This window comes from Trachypithecus francoisi, unplaced genomic scaffold (genome assembly GCF_009764315.1).
Source record: "Trachypithecus francoisi isolate TF-2019V2 unplaced genomic scaffold, Tfra_2.0 Lachesis_group1, whole genome shotgun sequence".
In the NCBI taxonomy this organism is placed as follows: domain Eukaryota; kingdom Metazoa; phylum Chordata; class Mammalia; order Primates; family Cercopithecidae; genus Trachypithecus; species Trachypithecus francoisi.
The window spans coordinates 106408933-106434719 of NW_022681454.1; the positions used below are offsets into that span (position 1 = coordinate 106408933).

Consider the following 25787-nt stretch of genomic DNA (forward strand, 5'->3'; position numbering starts at 1 on the left):
AGGAGTGGTGAGAGAGGGCATCCCTGTCTTGTGCCAGTTTTCAAAGGGAATTTTTCCAGTTTTTGCCCATTCAGTATGATATTAGCTGTGGGTTTGTCATAAATAGCTCTTATTATTTTGAGGTACGTTCCATCAATACCGAATTGCTTGAGCGTTTTTAGCATGAAGGGCTGTTGAATTTTGTCAAAAGCCTTTTCTGCATCTATTGAGATAACCATGTGGTTCTTGTCTTTGGTTCTGTTTATATGCTGGATTACGTTTATTGATTTGCGAATGTTGAACCAGCCTTGCATCCCAGGGATGAAGCCCACTTGATCATGGTGGATAAGCTTTTTGATGTGCTGCTGAATCCGGTTTGCCAGTATTTTACTGAGAATTTTTGCATTGATGTTCATCAGGGATATTGGTCTAAAATTCTCTTTTTTTGTTGTGTCTCTGCCAGGCTTTGGTATCAGGATGATGTTGGCCTCATAAATGAGTTAGGGAGGATTCCCTCTTTTTCTATTGATTGGAGTAGTTTCAGAAAGAATGGTACCAGCTCCTCCTTGTACCTCTGGTAGAATTCAGCTGTGAATCCATCTGGTCCTGGACTTTTTTGGTGGTAGGCTATTAATTGTTGCCTCAATTTCAGAGCCTGCTATTGGTCTATTCAGGGATTCAACTTCTTCCTGGTTTAGTCTTGGGAGAGTGTAAGTGTCCAGGAAATTATCCATTTCTTCTAGATCTTCTAGTTGATTTGCGTAGAGGTGTTTATAGTATTCTCTGATGGTAGTTTGTATTTCTGTGGGGTCGGTGGTGATATCCCCTTTATCATTTTTTATTGTGTCTATTTGATTCCTCTCTCTTTTCTTCTTTATTAGTCTTGCTAGCAGTCTGTCAATTTTGTTGATCTTTTCAAGAAACCAACTCCTGGATTCATTGCTTTTTTGGAGGGTTTTTTGTGTCTCTATCTCCTTCAGTTCTGCTCTGGTCTTAGTTATTTCTTGCCTTCTGCTAGCTTTTGAATGTGTTTGCTCTTGCCTCTCTAGTTCTTTTAATTGTGATGTTAGAGTGTCAATTTTAGATCTTTCCTGCTTTCTCTTGTGGGCATTTAGTGCTATAAATTTCCCTCTACACACTGCTTTAAATGTGTCCCAGAGATTCTGGTATGTTGTATCTTTGTTCTCATTGGTTTCAAAGAACATCTTTATTTCTGCTTTCATTTTGTTATGTACCCAGTAGTCATTCAGGAGCAGGTTGTTCAGTTTCCATGTAGCTGAGCGGTTTTGATTGAGTTTCTCAGTCCTGAGTTCTAGTTTGATTGCACTGTGGTCTGAGAGACAGTTTGTTATAATTTCTGTTCTTGTACATTTGCTGAGGAGTGCTTTACTTCCAATTATGTGGTCAATTTTGGAATAAGTGCGATGTGGTGCTGAGAAGAATGTATATTCTGTTGATTTGGGGTGGAGAGTTCTATAGATGTCTATGAGGTCCGCTTGGTGCAGAGATGAGTTCAATTCCTGGATATCCTTGTTAACTTTCTGTCTTGTTGATCTGTCTAATGTTGACAGTGGAGTGTTGAAGTCTCCCATTATTATTGTATGGGAGTCTAAGTCTCTTTGTAAGTCTCTAAGGACTTGCTTTATGAATCTGGGTGCTCCTGTATTGGGTGCATATATATTTAGGATAGTTAGCTCTTCCTGTTGAATTGATCCCTTTACCATTATGTAATGGCCTTCTTTGTCTCTTTTGATCTTTGATGGTTTAAAGTCTGTTTTATCAGAGACTAGGATTGCAACCCCTGCTTTTTTTTGTTCTCCATTTGCTTGGTAGATCTTCCTCCATCCCTTTATTTTGAGCCTATGTGTGTCTCTGCATGTGAGATGGGTCTCCTGAATACAGCAGACTGATGGGTCTTGACTCTTTATCCAGTTTGCCAGTCTGTGTCTTTTAATTGGAGCATTTAGTCCATTTACATTTAAGGTTAATATTGTTATGTGTGAACTTGATCCTGCCATTATGATATTAACTGATTATTTTGCTCGTTAGTTGATGCAGTTTCTTCCTAGCCTCGATGGTCTTTACATTTTGGCATGTTTTTGCAATGGCTGGTACCGGTTGTTCCTTTCCATGTTTAGGGCTTCCTTCAGGGTCTCTTGTAAGGCAGGCCTGGTGGTGACAAAATCTCTAAGCATTTGCTTATCTGTAAAGGATTTTATTTCTCCTTCACTTATGAAACTTAGTTTGGCTGGATATGAAATTCTGGGTTGAAAATTCTTTTCTTTAAGAACGTTGAATATTGGCCCCCACTCTCTTCTGGCTTGTAGAGTTTCTGCCGAGAGATCTGCTGTTAGTCTGGTGGGCTTCCCTTTGTGGGTAACCCGACCTTTCTCTCTGGCTGCCCTTAAGATTTTTTCCTTCATTTCAACTTTGGTGAATCTGGTAATTATGTGTCTTGGAGTTGCTCTTCTGGAGGAGTATCTTTGTGGCATTCTCTGTATTTCCTGAATTTGAATGTTGGCCTGCCCTACTAGGTTGGGGAAGTTCTCCTGGACGATATCCTGAAGAGTGTTTTCCAACTTGGTTGCATTTTCCCCCTCACTTTCAGGCACCCCAATCAGATGTAGATTTGGTCTTTTTACATAATCCCATACTTCTTGCAGGCTTTGTTCATTTCTTTTTCTTCTTTTTTCTTTTGGTTTCTCTTCTCGCTTCATTTCATTCATTTGATCCTCAATCGCTGATACTCTTTCTTCCAGTTGATCGAGTCGGTTACTGAAGCTTGTGCATTTGTCACGTATTTCTCGTGTCATGGTTTTCATCTCTGTCATTTCGTTTATGATCTTCTCTGCATTATTAGTCTAGCTGTCAATTCTTCCACTCTTTTTCAAGATTTTTAGTTTCTTTGCGCTGGGTACATAATTCCTCCTTTAGCTCTGAGAAGTTTGATGGACTGAAGCCTTCTTCTCTCATCTCGTCAAAGTCATTCTCTGACCAGCTTTGATCCGTTGCTGGCGATGGGCTGCGCTCCTTTGCAGGGGGAGATGCGCTGTTATTTTTTGAATTTCCAGCTTTTCTGCCCTGCTTTTTCCCCATCTTCGTGGTTTTCTCTGTCTCTGCTCTTTGATGATGGTGACGTACTGATGGGGTTTTGGTATAGGTGTCCTTCCTGTTTGATAGTTTTCCTTTTGACAGTCAGGACCCTCAGCTATAGGTCTGTTGGAGATTGCTTGAGGTCCACTCCAGACCCTGTTTGCCTGGGTATCAGCAGCAGAGGTTGCAGAAGATAGAATATTGCTGAACAGCGAGTGTACCTGTCTGATTCTTCCTTTGGAAGCTTCCTCTCAGGGGTGTACTCCACCCTGTGAGGTGTGGGGTGTCAGACTGCCCCTAGTGGGGGATGTCTCCCAGTTAGGCTACTCAGGGGTCAGGGACCCACTTGAGCAGGCAGTCTGTCCGTTCTCAGATCTCAACCTCCGTGTTGGGAGATATCTCACTGCTCTCTTCAAAGCTGTCAGACAGAGTCGTTCACGTCTGCACAGGCCTCTGCTGCTTCCCCTGTTGTTTTTTTAGCTGTGCCCTATCCCCAGAGGTGGAATCTACAGAGACAGGCAGGTTTCCTTGAGCTGCTGTGAGCTCCACCCAGTTTGAGCTTCCCAGTGGCTTTGTTTACCTACTTAAGCCTCAGCAATGGCGGGCGCCCCTCCCCCAGCCTCGCTGCTGCCTTGCAGATAGATCGCTACAGACTGCTGTGTTAGCAATGAGGGAGGTTCCGTGGGCGTGGGAGCCTCCCAGCCAGGTGTGGGATATATTCTCCTCGTGTGCCCGTTTGCTTAAAGCGCAGTATTGGGGTGGGAGTTACCCGATTTTCCAGGTGTTGTGTGTCTCAGTTCCCCTGGCTAGGAAAAGGGATTCCCTTCCCCCTTGCGCTTCCCAGGTGAGGCGATGCCTCGCCCTGCTTCAGCTCTCGCTGGTCAGGCTGCAGCAGCTGACCAGCACCGATTGTCCAGCACTACCTAGTGAGATGACCCCAGTACCTCAGTTGAAAATGCAGAAATCACCGGTCTTCTGTGTCACTCACACTGGGAGTTGGAGACTGGAGCTGTTCCTCTAAATAATTTCATGGGTTTTTTGTCTTCTTTAACCTCTGTTCCATAATTTTAGCAGGAAACCTAGGGAAGAAATATAAAAATATAATTTTTCCATTTAAACAAGATGCAAGAGATCTCCTTTACAAAATTATCTGCATCATGTATAATATATATCCAGTAGATTTGGCCTGTGTTCGAGTTCACTGAGCTTAAGATAGGATTGTATTTGTTTCCAAATTGAGTTTAGAAAGTTAGAAAGTTACTTTTTTTAATTTAGCAGATAATCCCAGTAAGAACAAATAATAATGATGGTGATAATAATAATAGCCATGCCAGCAGTTCATAGCATAATGATGTGAAGTAGAGTGGGGTGGGTTTTTATCTGTCTTTCATCAAAGTCAGCTTTTGTACTGTCCCCTAGCATACAGAAAGAAAGAGGGCGTTCTTTTATGTGTGTGTACCATTCTTAAAAGCAATGTTATATATTCTTGATATACCCATTTCACAAGGTCTTATTATCATAGATGACTTCAGGCACTTGAACAAACAACATCAAAGGCAAAAAAACTCAGTTATTTCCTTTATATCATCAATAACATAAACATATTCAAATTCCAACCTAGATTTTTACCCTACTTTAGATATATTAATATTTAAATATTTTAGATATTGGGCTTGGTGAATATTTATTTCTTTTCAGATGTCTGTGATCATGATCTGCATGTTTCTGGTGGCATGGTCCCCTTATTCCATCGTGTGCTTATGGGCTTCTTTTGGTGACCCAAAGAAGATTCCTCCCCACATGGCCATCATAGCTCCACTGTTTGCAAAATCTTCTACATTCTATAACCCCTGCATTTATGTGGTTGCTAATAAAAAGTAAGTAATGTCTAAAATGCTTGCAATACAAAATAAAACTGATATAAAAAGAATGTTAAGACTTCTTGGAGCGAAGTGACAGAAACCCACTTCAATCTAGCATAAAGGTCATTTGCCTCATGTGACTGGACCAGCATCTAGACCCTTAAATGCCCAGAGCTCCAGATTTGTGACAGACTCTTCCCACACAGTGGCAGAGATGACTGTGGGCAACCCAAGACCCAAGTTCTACCAGCTAAGCATCCCCAAATACCAACTGCATCTCACATGGCTCTCTGGCAGAAAAGCCCCTGGGATGTCAGTGGTCAGCTTAGTTCAAATGGTTACCCCCACCCCAAATACATGGAATAGTGGTTTCCAAAGAAAAGAGTGATTTTATTACTGGAAAATGGACAGGACAACATTGGGCTCACTTGGTGGGTAGCATAGATGTATATTTACAAGAAATAAGACATATCATTCAAATGCAAGGGAAAAGTTTAGTCCCAACATAAAAGGCATCTGGATACTAGAGAATTCTTACCTCCTCTCTTTTTTGGGTTTCTCAGCAAAATGTTCCCTTCCTGCCTCCTCAATGAAGTTTAGACGGAGTCTCTATCCAGGCTGGAGTGCAGTGGCGCGATCTCAGCTTACTGCAAACTCCACCTCTGGGTTCAAGCAATTCCCTGCCTCAGACCCCCGAGTAGCTGGGATTACAGTTGCCCACCACCACGCCCGGATAATTTTTATATTTTTAGTAGAGATGGGGTTTCACCATCTTGGCCAGGCTCGTCTTGAACTCCTGACCTTGTGATCCACCCGTCTCAGCCTCCCAAAGTGCTGGGATTACAGGCGTGCGCCACCACACCCAGCTGAGGTCAGGTAATTTTATCCTGGAATGACAATGTTTGGAAAAGCAGCTTTAGTTACAGGTATGTGAAGAAACAAAATTTTGCAGACCAAACAAACCACATAAGAAGAATGATGAACACATTTTAAATTCAGAATCTGCTGGTAATTCTTTTGGAAAATTCTTGCTGGGAAGAACAGATGGATGAAACACACATTGTTAGTTCAAATAAACAACTCATGGCACTTGACATTGGTAGCGTCCTTTTAAATACATACAGTTATTTTTATTAGATGTCTTCAATCTACAGAATCAATGGTGCAAAATTGGCCTTTAACTGTACCATATACCTTATATATTTATAAAGTTTCTCAACAGGAAATCTATAGAATCAGTAGTGCAAAATGGGTTTTAACTCTACCATATACTTTATATATTTCTAAAGGTTCTCAACAGGAGATGTTAAGTTGGAGGCAGAAATTTATCCAGAGATGTAAATTGGCAGTAGTGGCATCTTAGCCATATTTGAAAATGCTTTAGAAGTTCCAAATCATTATGAGTTAATGCCAAATTTTCCTTTTTTTATCATAGGTTTCGGAGGGCGATGCTTGCCATGTTCAAATGTCAGACTCACCAAACAATGCCTGTGACAAGTATTTTACCGATGGATGTATCTCAAAACCCACTGGCTTCAGGAAGAATCTGAAATAGGAGAAAAGGACACACTGTCAAAACACTTTAGTTTTTTGACCATGCTTTTATTTTAAATATGAGCCCATTTAGATCAAGTGCAGACATGGATCATTGTCCTATGAGACTGTAAGCTCCTCAAGCACAACTCATGCTTCTTCTCTTTGTGCACTGGCTGCTGCAGTGCATGCTTCTCTGTGTCCTGATATGTCAACTTATTGCTCATCTCCCTTGATGAATTAGGCATCCGAGGTTAACGTCCCCTTTCTTTCTTCCTATTATGGCATGCATTACACTGTACTGATGACCTTTAACTTGCCTGGCTCCTCCATTAGAATAGAAGCAGTCACTAATTTAATGTTAGAATAAATGAGTAAAAACAATAATAATGAATAATTCTAGAGAATTACTGAAATTGAGTTGTTGGATGTTCCCAGTTAAAATAGAAAGCATTTTTGGCATTTCAACATTTTAACATTTAAATCAATTAACTTATGTTATTAAACAAAAATAACCAAATGAACATTAAACACGATTGTTTCTAAATAAAATGTTAAGTCGATGCATATATATTATATAGCATTATAACCCCTGTGCATATTTTGATGTTTTCTGCAATTTTGATTACCATTTTTCTGCATATATATTCCATATATTTGCCACCAGAGTTAACTTCAATCAGAGTGGAGATTTTTATATGTTTGTTCTTTAATGTATCCTTAGCACATATACCTAATTCTGTCTGGCATGTAGTAGGCACTCAATAAATGTTTTTTCAATGTCAAATGAATTTGTAGACTCACATATTTGTCATTCTAAATGACTGTTAAGCATAGTACAATATACCATTGTTTAAATAGTAAACATTTAAATTTCTTTCCAGTTTTTAGTTTCATGGATGTACCACTGAAAATATTTCAGTGCAAATATATTTTTTCTTTGGGAGAAGTTATTCTATTTGAGTGTTTCTTTTCAGACTAGAAATACTGGATACAAATACAAAAACACTATTATTGTTGCTAACTTGCTTTCTGGAAAGATTGAATTAGTTTACATTGATACTGGCAGTGTCTAAGTGGGCTTTTCATATTCCTGCTAATAGTGCTGTGTATATTTAAATTGTGAGTTGTATACTCTAACTTAAATTCATTTTATTTCACATTTCTTTAACTGCTAGTGAGGCTGTGTGTCTTTGCATATTGTATTTTTTAATCTCTATTTTTTCTACCTATAAATTGTCTCTTTGGCACCTTTGGCTGCATATTAAGTAAAATCTAGGTATTAGTTTTATGTGTACAGTCCTCTATGTATATGGAAAGGTAAACTGTTATAGTAATTTTCTACGTTATCTCCTCACTCTCTGACTTTCCCACTGCAATCGATTAATACAATACAACCGCAATCAATACAACTTCGTAGCTAATCTTTTACAAATAAAGTTCCAATGCCCAAATTCTTTAGCTAAAAACCTTCACTTGCCCACCAAGTAAGTATAAACCCCTCAGCTGGATTTTCAAGGCCCTCTTTAACATACTCCGAAAGGGACTTTTCAGCTCTTTGTCTTTCTTCATGGCCAAATTAAAATGTCTAGTGTTCCCAGAGAGTTCTGAATGCTTTGTGTCACTAGCTCTTTGCTCATCCTGTCTACCGTAGCTGAGACTTTTTACAGGGAAAGCATAATGAAATCTGCGCCCAAAGTCCCAGAGCCATTAAAAGGCCAGGACAACTTCTATAATAATGTCTAGAAAAATGGACTCAGAGTTCCAATTTGCAAGGCTGTGAACTCATTTCCAGGGATAAGCAAGAAGCAACTTTGCCTCAAATATAAAGGACTTCAACAGTGTAGAGTAATTATATTTCAGTGCTATATTTTTTATTATCTAATTTGCTTATATGATAAAACTAGGAAGACTGGGCTTTGGTTACACAATTCCGTCTGACCTCTTAGTTTTCTACTTTCTGATGTTTTTATCTTTAAACAGCATTTCTGTACTCAATTTGGCATTTCTTGCTTCCATGTAAGTCATGTCATCCATGAAATTAATAATTCAAAAACCCTTGGTTGCTTGGTGATCTGAGATTTACCCATCCTATTTCTTCTTCCTCTTGTGCTTAAAAACTCAGGGCCACCACCTCTCACTGCATCTCCAGCACTGGGAAACCTTAGGGTTGTTTTTAAATCCCTTCTTCATCCCTACATCTCATCAATCATTTCTCTCTCCTGAATGTTTCCTGAAGCTGCATTATCCTAACTATTACCAGCACAGCAGTCAAGGCTGTAGCCTGATGGCTGCTCACCTGGACTATAACCACAGACATCCACCAGAAGCCTCCTCCTTTCTTCTTGCTTGCGCTATCTAAACCTTTTTTTCACACAGCCGCCAGAGAATTCTTCCTAAAAGGATAAGCTGATATGTCACTCCCAAGCCTAACTTTTAATGCTCTCATTGCCTATAGGCTGAGAGTAAGCTCTCCATAGGGAATCTAAGGGTTTCCTTGATAACTTCATCCCCACTTAACTCTCCAGCTTTATCTTCTTTAACTTCCCGCCTCAAAATCTTATGCCTGAGCAACAAGAAGTGCTTGAAATTTTCTGAGGACAATACACTGTTTCTCACTTCCCTCCCTTTGTTCCCACTATTCCCTTTGCTTGCAATGCGACTTTCTGGATTTTCCCATAATACACCCTCATGCACCCTCTAAAAGGCAGCCAGGCACCACCCACCCTAGAAAGTCTTGCCTGACTAACACAGGCTGGGTTTGATGCTCTTTTCTGGTGCTTCTTTAGTAGTCTGTTCCTCCCTTTATCGTGTGAGTTCCTTATGTGTAACAACTGTTTTATTCGTCTTTGTACCCCTCAGTGCTCAGCAAAGAATAAGTACTCAGTGAATATTTGATGAGCAAACGAGTTGTGCAGAATCTGAAAACCTGCAGTATTTTATTTTAATTGAGCACAGTTTTTCAGACTCTATAGTTTTTATATAAATTATATTAGTTTTAATAACATTTTCTGTAATATGCTTATTTTTATAGAATTAATTTTCTTTTAAAAAAGTTTTTAGTTAAAGAGGATGGTTAGAAGCAGCCACTAAGAAGGTTAAATGACATATATTTATTACTTAAATCCTTGATTGTCCCTGTAGATTCTCCACTTTATGGGTGTGGAGATAGTTTTAAATTTAATTATGTTTAATTTTTAGTTTCTGATAGAGCCTAGTATAGCTGAAAGAATTATAGTTGATCTTCAAATATGGCTTTGATGCCGATAACTTGGGAAACTATTGAACAGAGATAGCTGCCTGCATTAAAAATAAATGGCTGGGATAAACGTTCCACACACTGAGATGACCTGGAAGAGTCTCAGAACACGTTCTCATTGGAGAACTTAGTCCTGCCACATCAGTAGTGGGTTGAAGCATTTTCCCTATAAAATCTATGTAACAGACTTGTTTTACTTTACTTTTAGAGATAGCCAGTATGTGGCAACATCGATAATTCTTTTCTAAATCATTTTTATGTCATGTGCTTCTATTTTTAAAACTAAATTTTGTAAAACTGAATTAGTTATGCATGCTGGCAAAAACCAAATGTAAAGCATTTTATAATGTTATAACATGTAAATAATCTACAGAATTTTCTTGTATCTGCCAAGACTGAATTATTTTTAACATTAAGTATATTTTTAAGGTGTAGTGGCAAGTACATCCAGAGGAAAGGGATTTAATAGGCATTTCCTTGCAAATCTAGATATGGATAACTATTGAAACTGCTTGTCATGCGTTTGATTTTCATTTTCCTTAGAATGTGTTACTTTGCTGAAACCGTATTCAAAGGCTGGGTCAATTGATCTGCAAGATACACTTGAAGGTTAAGTAACTACAGATCTCAGCTAATCCCGTATAATCTGCTGTTACTAAATGGCTGTTTGTATTCCAGGCACACCAGTTTCTGAATGCTTAGGATTCGGTTTTTACTTTTTGTTTAAATAACCTCTAAAAGGAGCAATGCATCTCTTTGCATGTCTGTGCATTGTCCTTAATGTTTTGGAAGGAGTGGGCTGTTCATGTCCTTCACAGTGCACCTGTGATTATCACAGCAGAAATGACGGCTCAGGATCAAGGTATGCTCCTCTGCTTGCTACTAAGTGTTCTCATTATTTTGACAAAAAGGACCCAAACAAGAAAGCCTACTTTTGAATGCAAATGTTTGAGGATCAGAAATCACAGAAGAGAATGTTTAGTGTCCGTAAGCTCTAAAGTAATTGTGTTAATACTGGTCACCTACTCCTTCACTGTTTTCATTTCGAGCAGTTTAACTCTTAAACGTCTCTCAAGTTACTGGAAATTTCTAAACACATTCTGTGTTCCAAAATTTTTATGATGCTTATGTTCGCAAAATGTTGCTTGAGATCAAACCATTTAAAGGTGTGTGGCCAGCTCAGCCCTTGATTATAGAAAGGCTGAGGGCAGGCTGAATAGGAGCTGCGGGACATGCTCAAATCCTTTGCTTTCATGGCTCTCCACTTCTTTTGAGGATTATTCATGTCAATTGAGTGGCAGAAAGAAAGATCTCAAGAGTGAAGTTAGAGAGGTTGATAGTTAGAATTTTTCCGTTTTAAGCTGATGGAATTTACAAAATAAGGAAGATTGAAAAAGATACTGTCTGTTGCAGACACTGTAGGATCTCACAGAAGTTATTCAGTCTCTAGGTTGCTTTAGCATCTACCTGTGTAATGAGAATACTTATTTGCTTATAATGTGCATGAGGCCTTTTAGATATGTTAAATGGAAAACAGAACTCTTGCTAGCTAAACACAGTAGAACTTGAATTTCTTTTTATTTTTTCGAGACAGAGTCTCACACTGTCACCTGGGCTGGAGTGCAGTGGCGTGATCTTGGCACACTACAACCTCCACCTCCCTGGTTCAAGTGATTCTCCTGCCTCAGCCTCCCAAGTAGCTAGGATTACAGGCGTCTGACACCATGCCCCGCAATTTTTTTGTATTTTTAGTAGAGACAGAGTTTCACCATGTTGGCCAGGCTGCTCTTGAACTCCTGACCTCAGGTAATTCGCCTGCCTCAGCCTCCCAAAGTGTTGGGATTACAGGCATGAGCCACCACGCCTGGCCTAGAACTTGAATTTTTTTTTTTTGAGAGGGTATTTAATAATAAAATCAGATTATTTGTGACTTGGTTGAAGTAAACAGTGTCTCAGACAAAATAATTTGTTAAAAGAGTTGCCCAATTTATGTCTTACAACTTTAAACAAATAAATAATAATAACTAAGACATATTTGTGAAAAGCTTATCTTGTTATTGTATAAACTTTAGTTAAGCAATTCTTGGTATTTTTTGACATATTCACTGGGTGGTTAAAGACGATGAAGGGAATGTAGCAAGTTAAAGGCCTACTTGTCCAGGGACGTGCAGCAGTGAAAGATCAGGCCAGGATACTTTTGAGAAACTAACAAAGAAATGTTTCCTTCTTTGTGGTGACCCCATTATTGATGGATTTTTATAAAAATTATAGAATATTAGGCCTGGCAAGAAATAATCTAGTTCAACCCCTTGTCAGTTTATAAGTGAAGAAACTAAACTGTATGGAGACCAAATGACTTGTCCTAGATGATGTAATTGTGTTAGTAACTAAGTTCATAAAGATGCTAAATCTTTCAGTGTACAAACTAGGCTTTCTTCTATGAGAGCATGCTGAAATACTTACTTACTTTATTTATTTTTTTGAGACAGAGTCTTGCTTTATCGGCTAGGCTGGAGTGCAGTGGCACAATCTCGGCTCACTGCAACCTCCGTCTCCTGGATTCAAGCAATTCTCCTGCCTCAGCCTCCCATGGAGCTGGGATTACAGGCATGTGCCACCATGCCCAGCTAGTTTTTGCATTTTTAGTAGAGACGGGATTTCACCATGTAGGCCAGGCTGGTCTCAAACTCCTGACCTCAGGTAATCTGTCCACCTCGGCCTCCCAAAGTGCTGGGATTACAGGCGTGAGCCACCGCGCCCGGCCAATACTTTCTTAATGAGTAGAAACTGCTACCATTCTGGTATAAAGTAGGCCTGAAATCTGTGATACAAAATAGAGATGAAAAGTAAGAGATATCCCTACAGGATTTCAAAGATTCCATGAGGTCTTCTCCTGCAGTTATAGAAATGAGACAACACTACCACTACCACACAACCACTACATTGCAGCTTTATGCTGCTTATGTCTGTTTATGAGCTGATTTTTCAAATCCACTTATTTAATGTGATGTGTTTCACTAAAGGGTTATTTTATTGTAATTATTTACTGAATTTATAGTGTGCTATAATTTAGATGATACTTTGCAAAACTTCTTATTATTTTTTGTAATTCAGATGAGTATCCCATAGGAGATAAATAAGTCATTTTCCAGGCTAAAACGAATCTAAATTCTCAGATTCCTCATAGTTTAAATTTACACATGGGACAGTGTTGTTTTTCTTTCTTTCTTTTCTTTTTTTTTTTTTTCTATTTTGAGATGGAGTCTTGGTCTGTCACCCAGGCTGGAGTGCAGTGGCATGATCTTGGCCCACTGCAACCTCTGCTTCCCAAGTTCAAGTGATTCTCCCACCTCAGCCTCTTGAGTAGCTGGGATTACAGGCACCTACAACCAAGCCTGGCTAATTTTGTATTTTTAGTGGAGTCAGGGTTTCGCCATGTTGGCCAGGCTGATCTCGAACTTCTGACCTCAAGTGATCCGCCCACCTTGACCTCCCAAAGTGCTGGGATTACAGCCACGAGCCACATTGCCCAGTGTTGTTTTTCTAAGCTTGTTTTATATGTGCCAACAAACAAGAACAAAATGTGACTCGCTCAAGGTCAGCTTCTAGTTTCTGGTTTATTCCTTAGGCAGAAAGCAATGTGCAAGTCACGTTGTTAAAACAGAGCTCAACTTTAAACATGTATTGTGAACACTTTTTTTTCACCTAAATAAGTTATTCTCTTAAAAAGGATTGATTTATTATTTTAACAAGGGTTCTTTTAAAATGGGCCGTTTCCTAAAGAGGTACACTTTAAGTTGGAAAGAAGTGGTTTTGAAAGGTGGCTGTGAAACCCACTAGCTGGGTGGCCTTGGGAAGTTACTGAATGTTGTTGGGCCTCAGTTACTTTCCATGTAAAACCAAGGTTGTTGACAGTAGCAGCAAATATCTACTGAGTACATATTATGTGCTAGGAAGTTGTAGAGTTTTACATCCATTGTAATTAATCATCCATAACAGTGCCGTATGGGAAAATTAGGTTGAGACACTGGTGAAGTGGTTTTCCATGGCCACAGAGGAGGTGGCAGACCTTAGACCTTGGTTAGATTTGAACCAAGGCCCACCTTGGCCTCCCAAAGTGCTAGGATTACAGGCGTGAGCCACTGCCCGGCCGAAAATTGATACGTTTTTCAAATGAGAAGTATTTTTTTCAAATGGGCGCTGGAAAGTGAGTTTCCTCACATTGCTCATGTTGTGACACTAGGTTGGTGCTATGTAATGACATGGATATGAACGAGCTCCCTACGAACCTCCCCATGGACACTGTGAAGCTTCGCATAGAGAAGACTGTCATCCGCAGAATCTCAGCGGAGGCCTTCTATTACCTGGTGGAGCTCCAGTATCTCTGGGTGACTTACAATTCCGTGGCCAGCATTGACCCCAGCAGCTTTTACAACCTGAAGCAACTGCATGAGTTGCGCTTGGATGGGAATTCCCTGGCTGCTTTCCCTTGGGCATCTCTGCTGGACATGCCCCTTCTGAGGACCCTGGACTTGCACAATAACAAAATAACCAGTGTGCCAAATGAGGCACTCAGGTATCTGAAGAACCTTGCCTACTTGGATTTATCAAGCAACAGACTCACCACGTTGCCACCAGATTTCCTGGAGAGCTGGTCTCATTTAGTTACAACACCTTCTGGAGGCCTGGATCTTTCCCCAAGCAGGATTATTCTTGGTAAGCTCGCAAGCCTCTGGGCTTTTCATATATAGGTACTTTGCTGTGCATAGCTTTTGTTGTCCAGTCTTTTAAAATTTACTGGATTTGGCTTTTTACTCTGTAATTGCACTTTCAGTGGCATAGTACCTTATTAGTTAACCTAGGTCAAGTTAACTCTTTCCCCTGTGTAAGGTGAAAGGGCTGTGTGTGTGTGCACGCATGTGTGTACATACATGTGTGGAAAAGTGGAAGAGAACTTGAGTCATAAATGGAGAGAGGACCTCTTCTCTTAAAGAGCCTCCAACTGAGAGACAGAATCCACCAACCTGCATAGACTCTTGTGAGCACAGCATTACTCCATACTCTGGTACCAGCTTCTGCTCAGTTGACTTTTCAAATTCTTCATTAGGTTCTTCAGGAGCAGGAGAGGGGCACTGGCATCTTTATGCGATAGCAGTGGCTTATTAGTTAGGAAGAATAGCTTCTAAATTTCCTTAATCTGAAAGGAAATGGTGGAAACATCAGTTATTTTACTGACCCAAAATGGTTCCCTAACTGATTTGGTCTCTTAGTTTAGCTGTGACTAGTTTTGGGATTTTGAACTTGGCCTTGTTTAGGTTCTATGTGTATTTCTCTGGGGTTCTTTTCATCATTATTATTATACTTTATGTGCAGAATGTGTAGGTTTGTTACATAGGTATAAATGTGTCATGGTGGCTTGCTGCACCCATCAACCCGTCATCTACATTAGGTATTTCTCCTAATGCTATCCCTCCCCTAGACCCCTACCCCCCAACAGGCCCCAGTGTATGATGTTCCCCTCCCTGTGTCCATGTATTCTCATTGTTCAACTCCCACTTATGAGTAAGAACATGCAGTGTTTGGTTTTCTGTTTCTGTGTTAGTTTGCTGAGAATGATGGTTTCCACCTTCATCCATATCCCTGTAAAGGACATGAACTCATTCTTTTTTATGACTGGATAGTATTCCATGGTATACATGTGGCACATTTTCTTTATCCAGTCTATCACTGATGGGCATTTGGGTTGGTTCCAAGTCCTTGCTATTGTGAATAGTGCTGCAATAAACATACGTGTGCATGTGTCTTTATAGTAGAATGATTTGTAATCCTTTGAGTATATACCCAGTAATGGGATTGCTGGGTCAAATGGTATTTCTGGTTCTAGGTCCTTGAGGAATCGCCAGACTGTCTTCCACAACGATTGAACTAATTTACACTCCCACCAACAGTGTAAAAGCATTTCTATTTCTCCACATCCTCTCCAGCATCTGTTGTTTCCTGACTTTTTAATGATCGCCATTCTAACTGGTGTGAGATGGTATCTCATTGTGATGTTGATTTGCATTTCTCTAATAACCAGTGATGATGAGCTTTTTTCATATGTTTGTTGGTTGTATAAATGTCTTCTTTTGAGAAGTGTCTGTTCATATCCTCTGCCCACTTTTTGATGGAGTTGTTTTTTTTTTCTTGTAACTTTGTTTAAGTTCCTTGTAGATTCTGGATATTAGCTCTTTGTCAGATGGATAGATTGCAAACATTTTCTCCCATTCTGTAGGTTACCTGTGATCACTTTGATGATAGTTTCTTTTGCTGTGCAGAAGCTCTTTAGTTTAATTAGATCCCATTTGTCAATTTTGGGTTTTGTTGCTGTTGCTTTTTGGTGTTTTAGTCATGAAGTCTTTACCCATGCCTATGTCCTGAATGGTATTGCATAGGTTTTCTTCTAGGTTTTTTATGGTTTTAAGTCTTACATTTAAGTCTTTAATCCATGTTCAGTTAATTTTTGTATAAGGTATAAGGAAGGCGTCCAGTTTCAGTTTTCTGCATATGGCTAGCTAGTTTTCCCAACTCCATTTATTAAATAGAAAATCCTTTCCCCATTGCTTGTTTTTGTCAGGCTTGTCAAAGATCAGATGGCTGTAGATGTGTGGTGTTATTTCTGAGGCCTCTGTTCTGTTCCATTGATCTATATCTCTGTTTTGGTACCACTACCATGCTGTTTTGGTTACTGTAGCCTTGTAGTATATTTTGAAGTCAGGTAGCATGATGCCTCCAGTTTTGTTCTTTTTGCTTAGGACTGTATTGGCTATATGGGCTCTTTTTTGGTCCCATATGAAATTTAAAGTAGTAGTTTTTTCTAATTCTTTGAAGAAAGTCAATGGTAGCTTGATGGGGATAGCACTGAATCTATAAATTACTTTGGGCAGTATGGCCATTTTCATGATATTGATTCTTCCTATCCATGAGCATGGAATGTTTTTCCATTTGTTTGTATCTTCTTTTATTTCTTTGAGCAGTGGTTTGTAGTTCTCCTTGAAGAGGTCCTTCACATCCCTTGTTAATTGTATTCCTAGGTATTTTATTCTCTTTTTAGCAATTGTGAATGGGAATTCACTCATGATGTGGCTCTCTGTTTGTCTATTATTGGTGTATAGAAATGCTTGTGATTTTTGCACATTGATTTTGTATCCTGAGAGTTTGCTGAAGTTGCTTATCAGCTTTGGCTAAGATGATGGGGTTTTCTAAATATACAATCATGTCATCTGCAGAGACAATTTGACTTCCTCTCTTTCTATTTGAGTACCCTTTATTTCTTTTTCTTGCCTGATTACCCTGGCCAGAACTTCCAATACTGTGTTGAATAGGAGTGGTGAGAGAGGGCATCCTTGTCTTGTGCCGGTTTTCAGAGGGACTGCTTCCAGCTTTTGACCATTCAGTATGATATTGACTGTGGGTTTGTCATAAAAACTCCTATTATTTTGAGATACATTCCATCAATACCTAGTTTATTGAGCGTTTTTAGCATGAAAGGGTGTTGAATTTTATCAAAGGCCTTTTCTGCAACTATTGAGATAATCATGTGGTTTTTGTCATTGGTTCTGTTTATATAATGGATTATGTTTATTGATTTGCATATGTTGAACCAGCCTTGCATTCCAGGGATGAAGCCGACTTGGTCGTGGTGGATAAGCTTTTTGATGTGCTGTTCGATTTGATTTGCCAGGATTTTACTGAGGATTTTCATGTCAATGTTCATCAGGGATATTGGCCTGAAATTTTCTTTATTTGTTGTGTCTCTGCCAGGTTTTGGTATCAGGATGATGCTGGCCTCATAAAATGAGTTCCTTTTTTTCTATTGTTTCAAATGGTTTCAGAAGGAATAGCACCAGCTCCTCTTTGTGCCTCTGGTAGAATTCAGCTGTGAATCCATCTGGTCCTGGGCTGTTTTTGGTTGGTTGGCTATTTAATTACTGCCTCAATTTCAGAACTTGTTATTTGTCTATTCAGGGATTCAACTTCGTCCTGGTTTAGTATTGGGAGGGTGTATGTGTCCAGGAATTTATCAATTTCTTCTACATTTTCTAGTTTATTTGTGTAGAGGTGTTTATAGTATTCTTTGATGGTAGTTTGTATTTCTTTGAGATCAGTGGTTATATTCTCTATCATTTTTTATTAAGTCTATTTGAGTCTTCTCTCTTTTATTCTTTATTAGTCTTGCTAGTGGTCTATTTTGTTAATCTTTTTTTTTAAACAGCTCCTGGATTCACTGATTTTTTTGAAGGGTTTTTGGGTCTCTATCTCCTTCAGTTCTGCTCTGATCTTGGTTATTTCTTGTCTTCTGCTAGTTTTTGAATTTGTTTGCTCTTGCTTTACTAGTTCTTTTAATTGTGATGTTAGGGTGTCTATTTTAGATCTTTCTCACTTTCTCCTGTGGGAATTTCATGCTTTAAATTTCCCTCTAAACACTGCTTTGGCTGTGTCCCAGAGATTCTGGTATATTGTGTCTTTGTTCTCATTGGTTTCAAAGAATGTATTTATTTCTGACTTAATTTCGTTATTTACCCAGTGGTCATTCAGGAGCAGGTTGTTCAGTTTCCATGTAGTTGTGCAGTTTTGAGTGAGTTTTGTAATCCTTAGTTCTTTTTTTTTGAGACAGAGTCTCGCACTGTCACCTAGGCTGGAGTGCGATGGCACTATCTCGGCTCACTGCAACTTTTGCCTCCCAGGTTCAAGCAGTTCTCCTGCCTCAGCCTCCCAAGTAGCTGGGATTACAGGTGCCCACCACCACATCCAGCACATTTTTTGTATTTTTAGTAGAGATGGGGTTTCACTATGTTGGCCAGGCTGGTCTTGAACTCCTTATCTTTTGATCCTCCTACCTCAGGCTCCCAAAGTGCTGGGATTACAGATGGGAGCCACCATGCCTGGCCAATCCTGAGTTCTAATTTGATTGTACTGTGGTCTGAGAGACTGTTTGTTATGATTTCTGTTCTTTTGCATTTGCTGAGGAGTGTTTTTACCTCCAATTATGTTGTCAATTTTAGAATAAGTGCAATGTGGTTCTGAGAAGAATGTGTATTCCGTTGATTTGGGGTGGAGAGTTCTGTAGATGTCTATTAGGTCTGCTTGGTCCAGAGCTGAGTTCAAGTTCTGAATATCCCTGCTAATTTTCTGTCTGGTTGATCTGTCTAATATTGACAGTGGAATATTAAAGTCTCCCACTATTGCTGTGTGGGAGTCTAAGTCTCTTTGTAGATCTCTAAGAACTTGCTTTATGAATCTGGGTGCTCCTGTATTGGGTGTACGTATAATTAGAATACTTAGCTCTTCTTGTTGCATTGATCCCTTTACCATTATGTAATGGGCTTCTTTTCTTTGTCTCTTTTGATCTTTGTTGGTTTCAAGTCTATTTTATCAGAGACTAGGATTGCAACCCCTGCTGCTGCTTCTTCTTCTTCTTTTTTTTTTTTGCTTTCCATTTGCTTGGTAAATATTCTCCATCTCTTTATTTTGAACCTATGTGTGTCTTTGCACATGAGATGGGTATCCTGAATACAGCACACAAATAGGTCTTGATTCTTTATCCAATTTGCCAGTCTGTGTCTTTTAATTGGGGGCATTTAGCCCATTTATGTTTAAGGTTAATATTGTTATGTGTGAATTTGATCCTGTCATTATGATGCTCGCTGGTTATTTTGCCTGTTAGTTGATGCAGCCTCTTCATGATGTCGATGATCTTTACAATTTGGCATGTTTTTGTAGTGGCTGGTACTGGTTGTTCCTTTCCATATTTAGTGCTTCCTTCAGGAGCTCTTGGAAGGCAAGCTTGGTGGTGACAAAATTCCTCAGCATTTGCTTGTCTGTAAAGAATTTTATTTCTCCTTTGCTTATGAAGCTTAGTTTGGCTGGATATGAAATTTTGGGTTGAAAATTCTTTTCTTCAAGAAGAAATGGGCCGGGCGCGGTGGCTCAAGCCTGTAATCCCAGCACTTTGGGAGGCCGAGACGGGCGGATCACGAGGTCAGGAGTTCGAGACCATCCTGGCTAACACGGTGAAACCCCGTCTCTACTAAAAATACAAAAAAACTAGCCGGGCGAGGTGGCGGGCGCCTGTAGTCCCAGCTACTCGGGAGGCTGAGGCAGGAGAATGGCGTAAACCCGGGAGGCGGAGCTTGCAGTGAGCTGAGATCCGGCCACTGCACTCCAGTCTGGGCGACAGAGCGAGACTCCGTCTCAAAAAAAAAAAAAAAAAAAAAGAAGAAATGTTGAATGTTGGCCCCCACTCTCTTCTGGCTTGTAGGGTTTCTGCAGAGAGATCTGCTGTTAGTCTGATGGGCTTCCCTTTGTGGGTAACCTGACCTTTGTCTCTGGCTGCCCTTAACATTTTTTCCTTCATTCCAACCTTGGTTAATCTGAAGATTGTGTTTCTTGGGGTTGCTCTTCTTGAGGAGTATCTTAGTGGTGTTCTCTGTATTTCCTGAATTTGAATATTGGTCTGTCTTCCTAGGTTGGGGATATTCTCCTGGATAATATCCTGAAGAGTGTTTTCCAACTTGGTTCCATTTTCCCTGTCACTTTCAGATACACCAATCAAACATAGGTGGTTTGGTCTTTTCACATAGTTCCATATTTCTTGGAGGCTTTGTTTGTTCCTTTTCATTCTTTCTTCTCTAATCTTGTCTTCATGCTTTGTTTCATTAAGTTGATCTTCAATCTCTGATATCCTTTTTTTCCCCTTGATGGATTTGGCTCTTGATACTTGTGTATGCTTCACAAAGTTCTCATGCTGTGTTTTTCAGCTCTATCAGGCCATTTATGTTCTTCTCTAAACGTGTTATTCTAGTTAGCAATTCCTTTAACCTTTTTTCAAGGTTTTTAGTTTCCTTGCATTGGGTTAGAACATGCTCCTTTAGCTCGTAGGAGTTTGTTATTACCCACCTTCTGAAGCCTACTTCTGTCAATTTGTCAAACTCATTCTCCATCCAGTTTTGTTCCCTTGCTGGCGAGGAGTTGTGATCCTTTGGAGGAGAAGATGCATTCTGGTTTTTGGAGTTTTCAGCCTTTTTGTGCTTTTTCTTTCTCATCTTCCTGGACTTATCTACTTTTGATTTTTGATGCTGGCAACCTTTGAATGGGGTTTTTGTGTGGACATCCTTTTTGTTGTTGATGATGCTATTTCTTTCTGTTTGTTAGTTTTCCTTCTACAAGGCTTCTCTGTTGCAGCTCTGCTGGAATTTCCTGGAGGTCCACTCTAGACCCTATTTGCCTAGGTATCACCAGTGAAGGCTGCAGAACAGCAAAGATTGCTGCCTGTACTTTCCTCTGGAAGCTTCATCCCAGAGGGGCACCCATCAGATGCCAGCCAGAGATCTCCTGTATGAGGTGTCTGTTGACCCCTGCTGGGAGGTGTCTCCCAGTCACGAGGCATGAGGGTCAGGAACTCACTTGAGAAGGCAGTCTGCCCTTTAGCAGAGCTTGAGTACTGTGCTGGGAGATCTGCTGCTGTCTTCAGAGCTGGCAGGCAGGAATGTTTAAGTCTGCTGAAGCTGCACCCACAGCCACCCCTTCCCCCAGGTGTTTGTCCCAGGGAGATGGGAATTTTATGTATAAGCCCCTGACTGGGGCTATTGCCTTTCTATCAGAGATGCCCTGCCCAGAGAGGAGGAATCTAAAGAGGCAGTCTGGCTACAGTGGCTTTGCCTAGCTGTGGTGGGCTCCACCCAGTTTGAACTTCCCAGTGGCTTTGTTTACATTGTGAAGAGAAAACCACCTTATCAAGCTTCAGTAATGACAGATGCCCCTCTACCCACCAAGCTCAAGCATCCCAGGTGGACTTCAGACTGCCATGCTGGCAGCAAGAAGTTCAAGCCAGTGGATCTTAGCTTGCTGGGCTCTATGGGGCTGGGATCTACTGAGCTAGAACACTTGGGTCCCTGGCTTCAGCTCCCTTTCCAGGGAAGTGAACAGTTCTGTCTCACTGGCATTCCAGGCACCACTGGGGTATGCAAAAAAACTCCTGTAGCTAGCTTGGTGTCTGCCCAAATGGCCACCCAGTTTTGTGCTTGAAAGCCAGGGCCCTAGTGGTATAGGCATCGGAGAGAATCTCCTGGTCTGTGGGTTGTGAAGACCATGGGAAAAGTGTAGTATCTGGACTGGAGTGCTCTGTCCCGCACGGCACAATCCCTCATGGCTTTCCTTGGCTAGGGGAGGGAGTTCCCTGACCCCTTGTGCTTCCTGGGTGAGGTGATGCCCCACCCTGCTTCGGCTTGCCCTCTGTAAGCTATGCCCACTGTCTAACCAGCCCCAATGAGATAAGCCAGCTATCTCAGTTGGAAATGCAGAATCACCTGCCTTCTGTGTTGATCTCACTGGGAGCTGCAGACTGGAGCTGTTCCTATTTGGCCATCTTGCCAGCCACCTTCTCTGGGGTTCTTAAAATGTAATCTCCTTCTACCAGTAAGTCCCTCTCTGCCTCTTCATACACACACACACACACACACATATATATATATGCTATATATACACACACTATCTATCTATCTATCTATCTATCTATCTATCTATCTATCTATCAATCAAAAGAGAGAGCGAGCTTTGCATGGAGTTCTGTACATGGTGAATGCCTAGAACATGTGATTGCCTGATTGAAATTAGTGAACTGGACCCTTTTCAGGGGTATCTATAGGCAGTGAAGCATTGTAATATTTTGTATGAGACACAAGCCTGAAGCTTTGATCAATCAGTTAGATGTGCTAAAATTTTGTTCCACTTTTTCACCCAATAAGGCTGTGTTGTCCATTCCCAAGTTATTTTCATCATAGCTGCAGCAGAGGTTATATTTCTCAGGAAGATGAAAGAACTTCTGGGCATTTGGCCAGTGAAATGACTTACAAGCCTTTTGGAGTACGAGACAACATAGATGCTAACTTTGTGCCAGGCATCCTTCCTGACCAGTATCACATGATCAAATATTTCCTGAAATAAAGCACAAGTAAAATATATATTTGTAAAAAAAGAAAGTGCTGTAACAGCACTCACATAACTCTAGCATTGCTTTTGTTGAAATGTCAATGTATTTGGTGTTTACGAGACTAAAAATATGACTAATAAGAACCAGGTAGAAAGAGGAAAACTCATATAAGCTCTTCTTATATAGCTAGTTCATGTTTTCTCCACTGTTCATCTAGTCCTTTAAACATTTTTTTTGTTAGACAATAAAAGTACTATTGTAGAATGGGTTGGAGAATAAAATCACATTAGTTTAACTTAACAGATATTTGTGGAGTTCTTATTATATACACTGATAGGCACATGTAAACCTACACTGCGGTATTTATTTACTTTATTTTAGCCACCAATCTGAACCTTATGAGTAAGGTTAATAGCTAGAAGATTCTATTTCCCTACCTATGTTTCTACGTTTCCTGGAAAGTAATTCTTGGCTCTAATAGAATTAACCCAATGGAGTAATATAGTAGAAAATAAAATTCAATTACTAAATTGCAATTAATAGCTTTCTAATGATCAGTTACTAACATTACTATGAAGAAGCAATTGATAGAACATTCATATTTTTCCCTTGGGAGTTAAATCTGGATGGGAACTTAGGGATCAAAGGGAAAGGGTTATGAAACTTTACTGTCCATGGGAAGTTACCCAAACAGTTTTAACTGCACTTTAGGGCCTGGAGATTTTTAAAGTGGTAACTTGAAAATACTTCTGTATAACATTAAATTTTAAAACAAGGCTATGTAACTGTATAAAAAGCATTACCATAACTATGTAAAAATGTACAAAAACAAAGACTGAAAAAAATTCACTAACTCTTTAGCTATTTTTTTTGGTTAGTGGGACATCTTTTCATTTTTCTGTATTTCCAAAATGTTCTGCAATGATCATGCATGATAATAAATAACAAAGGATAGTATGAAGCATGTTGAGTGGCAGCTGACCTTAGCAAAGCCATGTTTGATATGTTCCCAAAAGGAGAAGAAGAGAGGACTAATTGATGTGGATAAATCACACACAGAAAACTCAGTGTTTTCATCTGGAAAATGGTGATGGCAGGGTTTGCTCCATTTTGTTCACAGGACTGTAATAAGAAGAAATGAAATATTTCATGTAGCAGTCCTTTAGAATATGAAGTCTACAGTCTCTGAGATTATGCTTTTAGATCAACAATTATCTGTAGAAGTTGTGACTGGGATGGGAGTGTCCTATAAAGACCTCTTTGTTTGGCCTTTTTGTTATTCCAACAATATTTGAGCCTTTTAGTTGCATCACTGAATATAGTGATGAGTACCAGTCCTAGATTTTCTAGAACTTAGTGTTTAAGTATAGCAATTATATCTTTCCAGGTGTCCTGTAGAATTTGCCTCTGTGCTGTTATAGTGGGATAGAGTCTGCTTTTACTTAGTTTTTATTACTCTGTGTTGATTATTGTTAGCAGATGGAGGTTCTATTTGTAATAATAACACTAATAGTTAATTTTGATGGAGTTACTCAATGCCAGGTCTGGTTCTTATACTTGACCTATGTAACTTCTAGTCTCACATCAACCCTGTAGTAAATACCACTTCATGCCCATTTTACAGATGAAAAAATGAGACACAAGTTAAGACACTTGCCCAGATTCACTCAACACATAGTGGTGGAGCTGAGCTTTAAGGACAGGCCATCTGGCTCCAGAACCCAGGCGCGTCTTCCCTTCTTTGTAATGCAAAGTATATAATAATAACAGAGTTCCTTTCTTCATATATGCATTACTTTATTGATCACTTTAGATCCATATATTTATGTAATAAAAAAATTAAGGTGAGGTTTTTCAATTACTCTTTCTCTTCTACAGGAGTAAAAACATCAACTTAGTAAAATTGTCCTTTATTGTATCCATGAAAACTTAAACTATTGCCCCGCAAATAAACATTGGAATTAACTATAAAACTAGGTTTTGATTTGCAAGGCAGGTAAATTTCCATGGCCTCTTTCTCAAGATTAAGTAAATATTTACACAGGCATATTCCGTAAGTCCTGACACTGTTTGTCTTAGAGAAAAAGGCCTGTGGTAGGATAAAACATGAAATGCTTTTTTTTTTGGGTGTTGTTTTACTTGTACCCAAATTTGCTGAATTGTAAACATGGGCTCTTTTCCTATTTGAAATGGAGATTGCCTGAAGGGTGATGGCAGCCCTAGTATTTCCAGACTTTTCTAAAATGGTGTTAATTTAGTTCAAAAAACACTTATCAATCTCTGTAGATGTGCCCCACCCTTTTTTTGATTTGAAGAAACAAATCCGCATAGGTAAGACTTATGCCTTGCTGGGTGCTCTAATCCTCACCTTCTTTCTATAGCTAGTAAGAAGGCAGAATCAAGTTTCAAATTTACAGTTAATCTCCAAAGCATCACTCTTTACTTTTTAAAACCTTGTTTTTAATGGAGACATTAAGGTATACTTTGCATAGGTGAAATGCAGGATTGTAAGTCTACAGTTTGTTAAATTCTGATAAATGTATACCCTTACGTAACTTACACCATTATCAAGATACAGAATATTTCCATTACTCCAGAAAGTTCTGTGTTTCTTTCCAGTCAATCTTGCCTCACCTATTTGAATTTTCATCACTATAGGTTGTGTCTGCTCTAGAATGTTATGTAAATGGAATCATATAAGATACACCTTTGTGCCACGCTTCTTTCACTCAGCATTATGTTTTTGCAAATCATCCATGCTGTTGCATGTGTTGGTAGTTCGTTATTGCAAAATTATATTCAGTTGTATGAATGAAGTAATTGTTTATCCTTTCTCCTGATGTTGGACACATGGGCTGTTTTGAGTTTGGGGCAATAATAAATTAAGCTGCAGTTAACATTCTTGTACAAAGCTTTTTGTGGCACATGTTTTCATTTCTCTTGGATAAATTCCTAGGATTGAAATTGCTGGATTATAGAATGGCTATATGACTGGGCGCAGTGGCTCACGCCTGTAATCCCAGCCCTTTGGGAGGCCAAGGCAAGCAGATCAGTTGAGGTCAGGAGTTTGAGACCAGCCTGGCCAATGTGG

General features: G+C 39.6%; 2 protein-coding genes and 1 long non-coding RNA gene across 3 annotated transcripts in view; 2 read left to right on the forward strand and 1 right to left on the reverse strand.

Annotated features, from left to right (window-relative positions):
* The window catches only part of RRH (retinal pigment epithelium-derived rhodopsin homolog), a 22653-nt gene extending 15382 nt beyond the window's left edge, over nucleotides 1-7271 (forward strand). The window contains exons 6-7 of the mRNA XM_033214985.1: nucleotides 4771-4949; nucleotides 6370-7271. Coding sequence (XP_033070876.1) covers nucleotides 4771-4949; nucleotides 6370-6484 — 294 coding nt within the window. The 3' untranslated portion in view covers nucleotides 6485-7271. The remainder of the gene's footprint in view (nucleotides 1-4770; nucleotides 4950-6369) is intronic.
* On the reverse strand, nucleotides 5686-14910 carry LOC117085784. The gene is made up of 3 exons (XR_004438076.1): nucleotides 14751-14910; nucleotides 6413-6480; nucleotides 5686-5821 (listed from the first exon to the last, which is right to left on the reverse strand). It is a non-coding gene; the product is annotated as an uncharacterized LOC117085784 (long non-coding RNA).
* Nucleotides 10378-25787, forward strand: part of LRIT3 (leucine rich repeat, Ig-like and transmembrane domains 3) — a 26581-nt gene continuing 11171 nt past the window's right edge. The window contains exons 1-2 of the mRNA XM_033214982.1: nucleotides 10378-10588; nucleotides 13970-14442. Of these exons, the coding sequence (XP_033070873.1) occupies nucleotides 10473-10588; nucleotides 13970-14442 (589 nt within the window). The 5' untranslated portion in view covers nucleotides 10378-10472. The remainder of the gene's footprint in view (nucleotides 10589-13969; nucleotides 14443-25787) is intronic.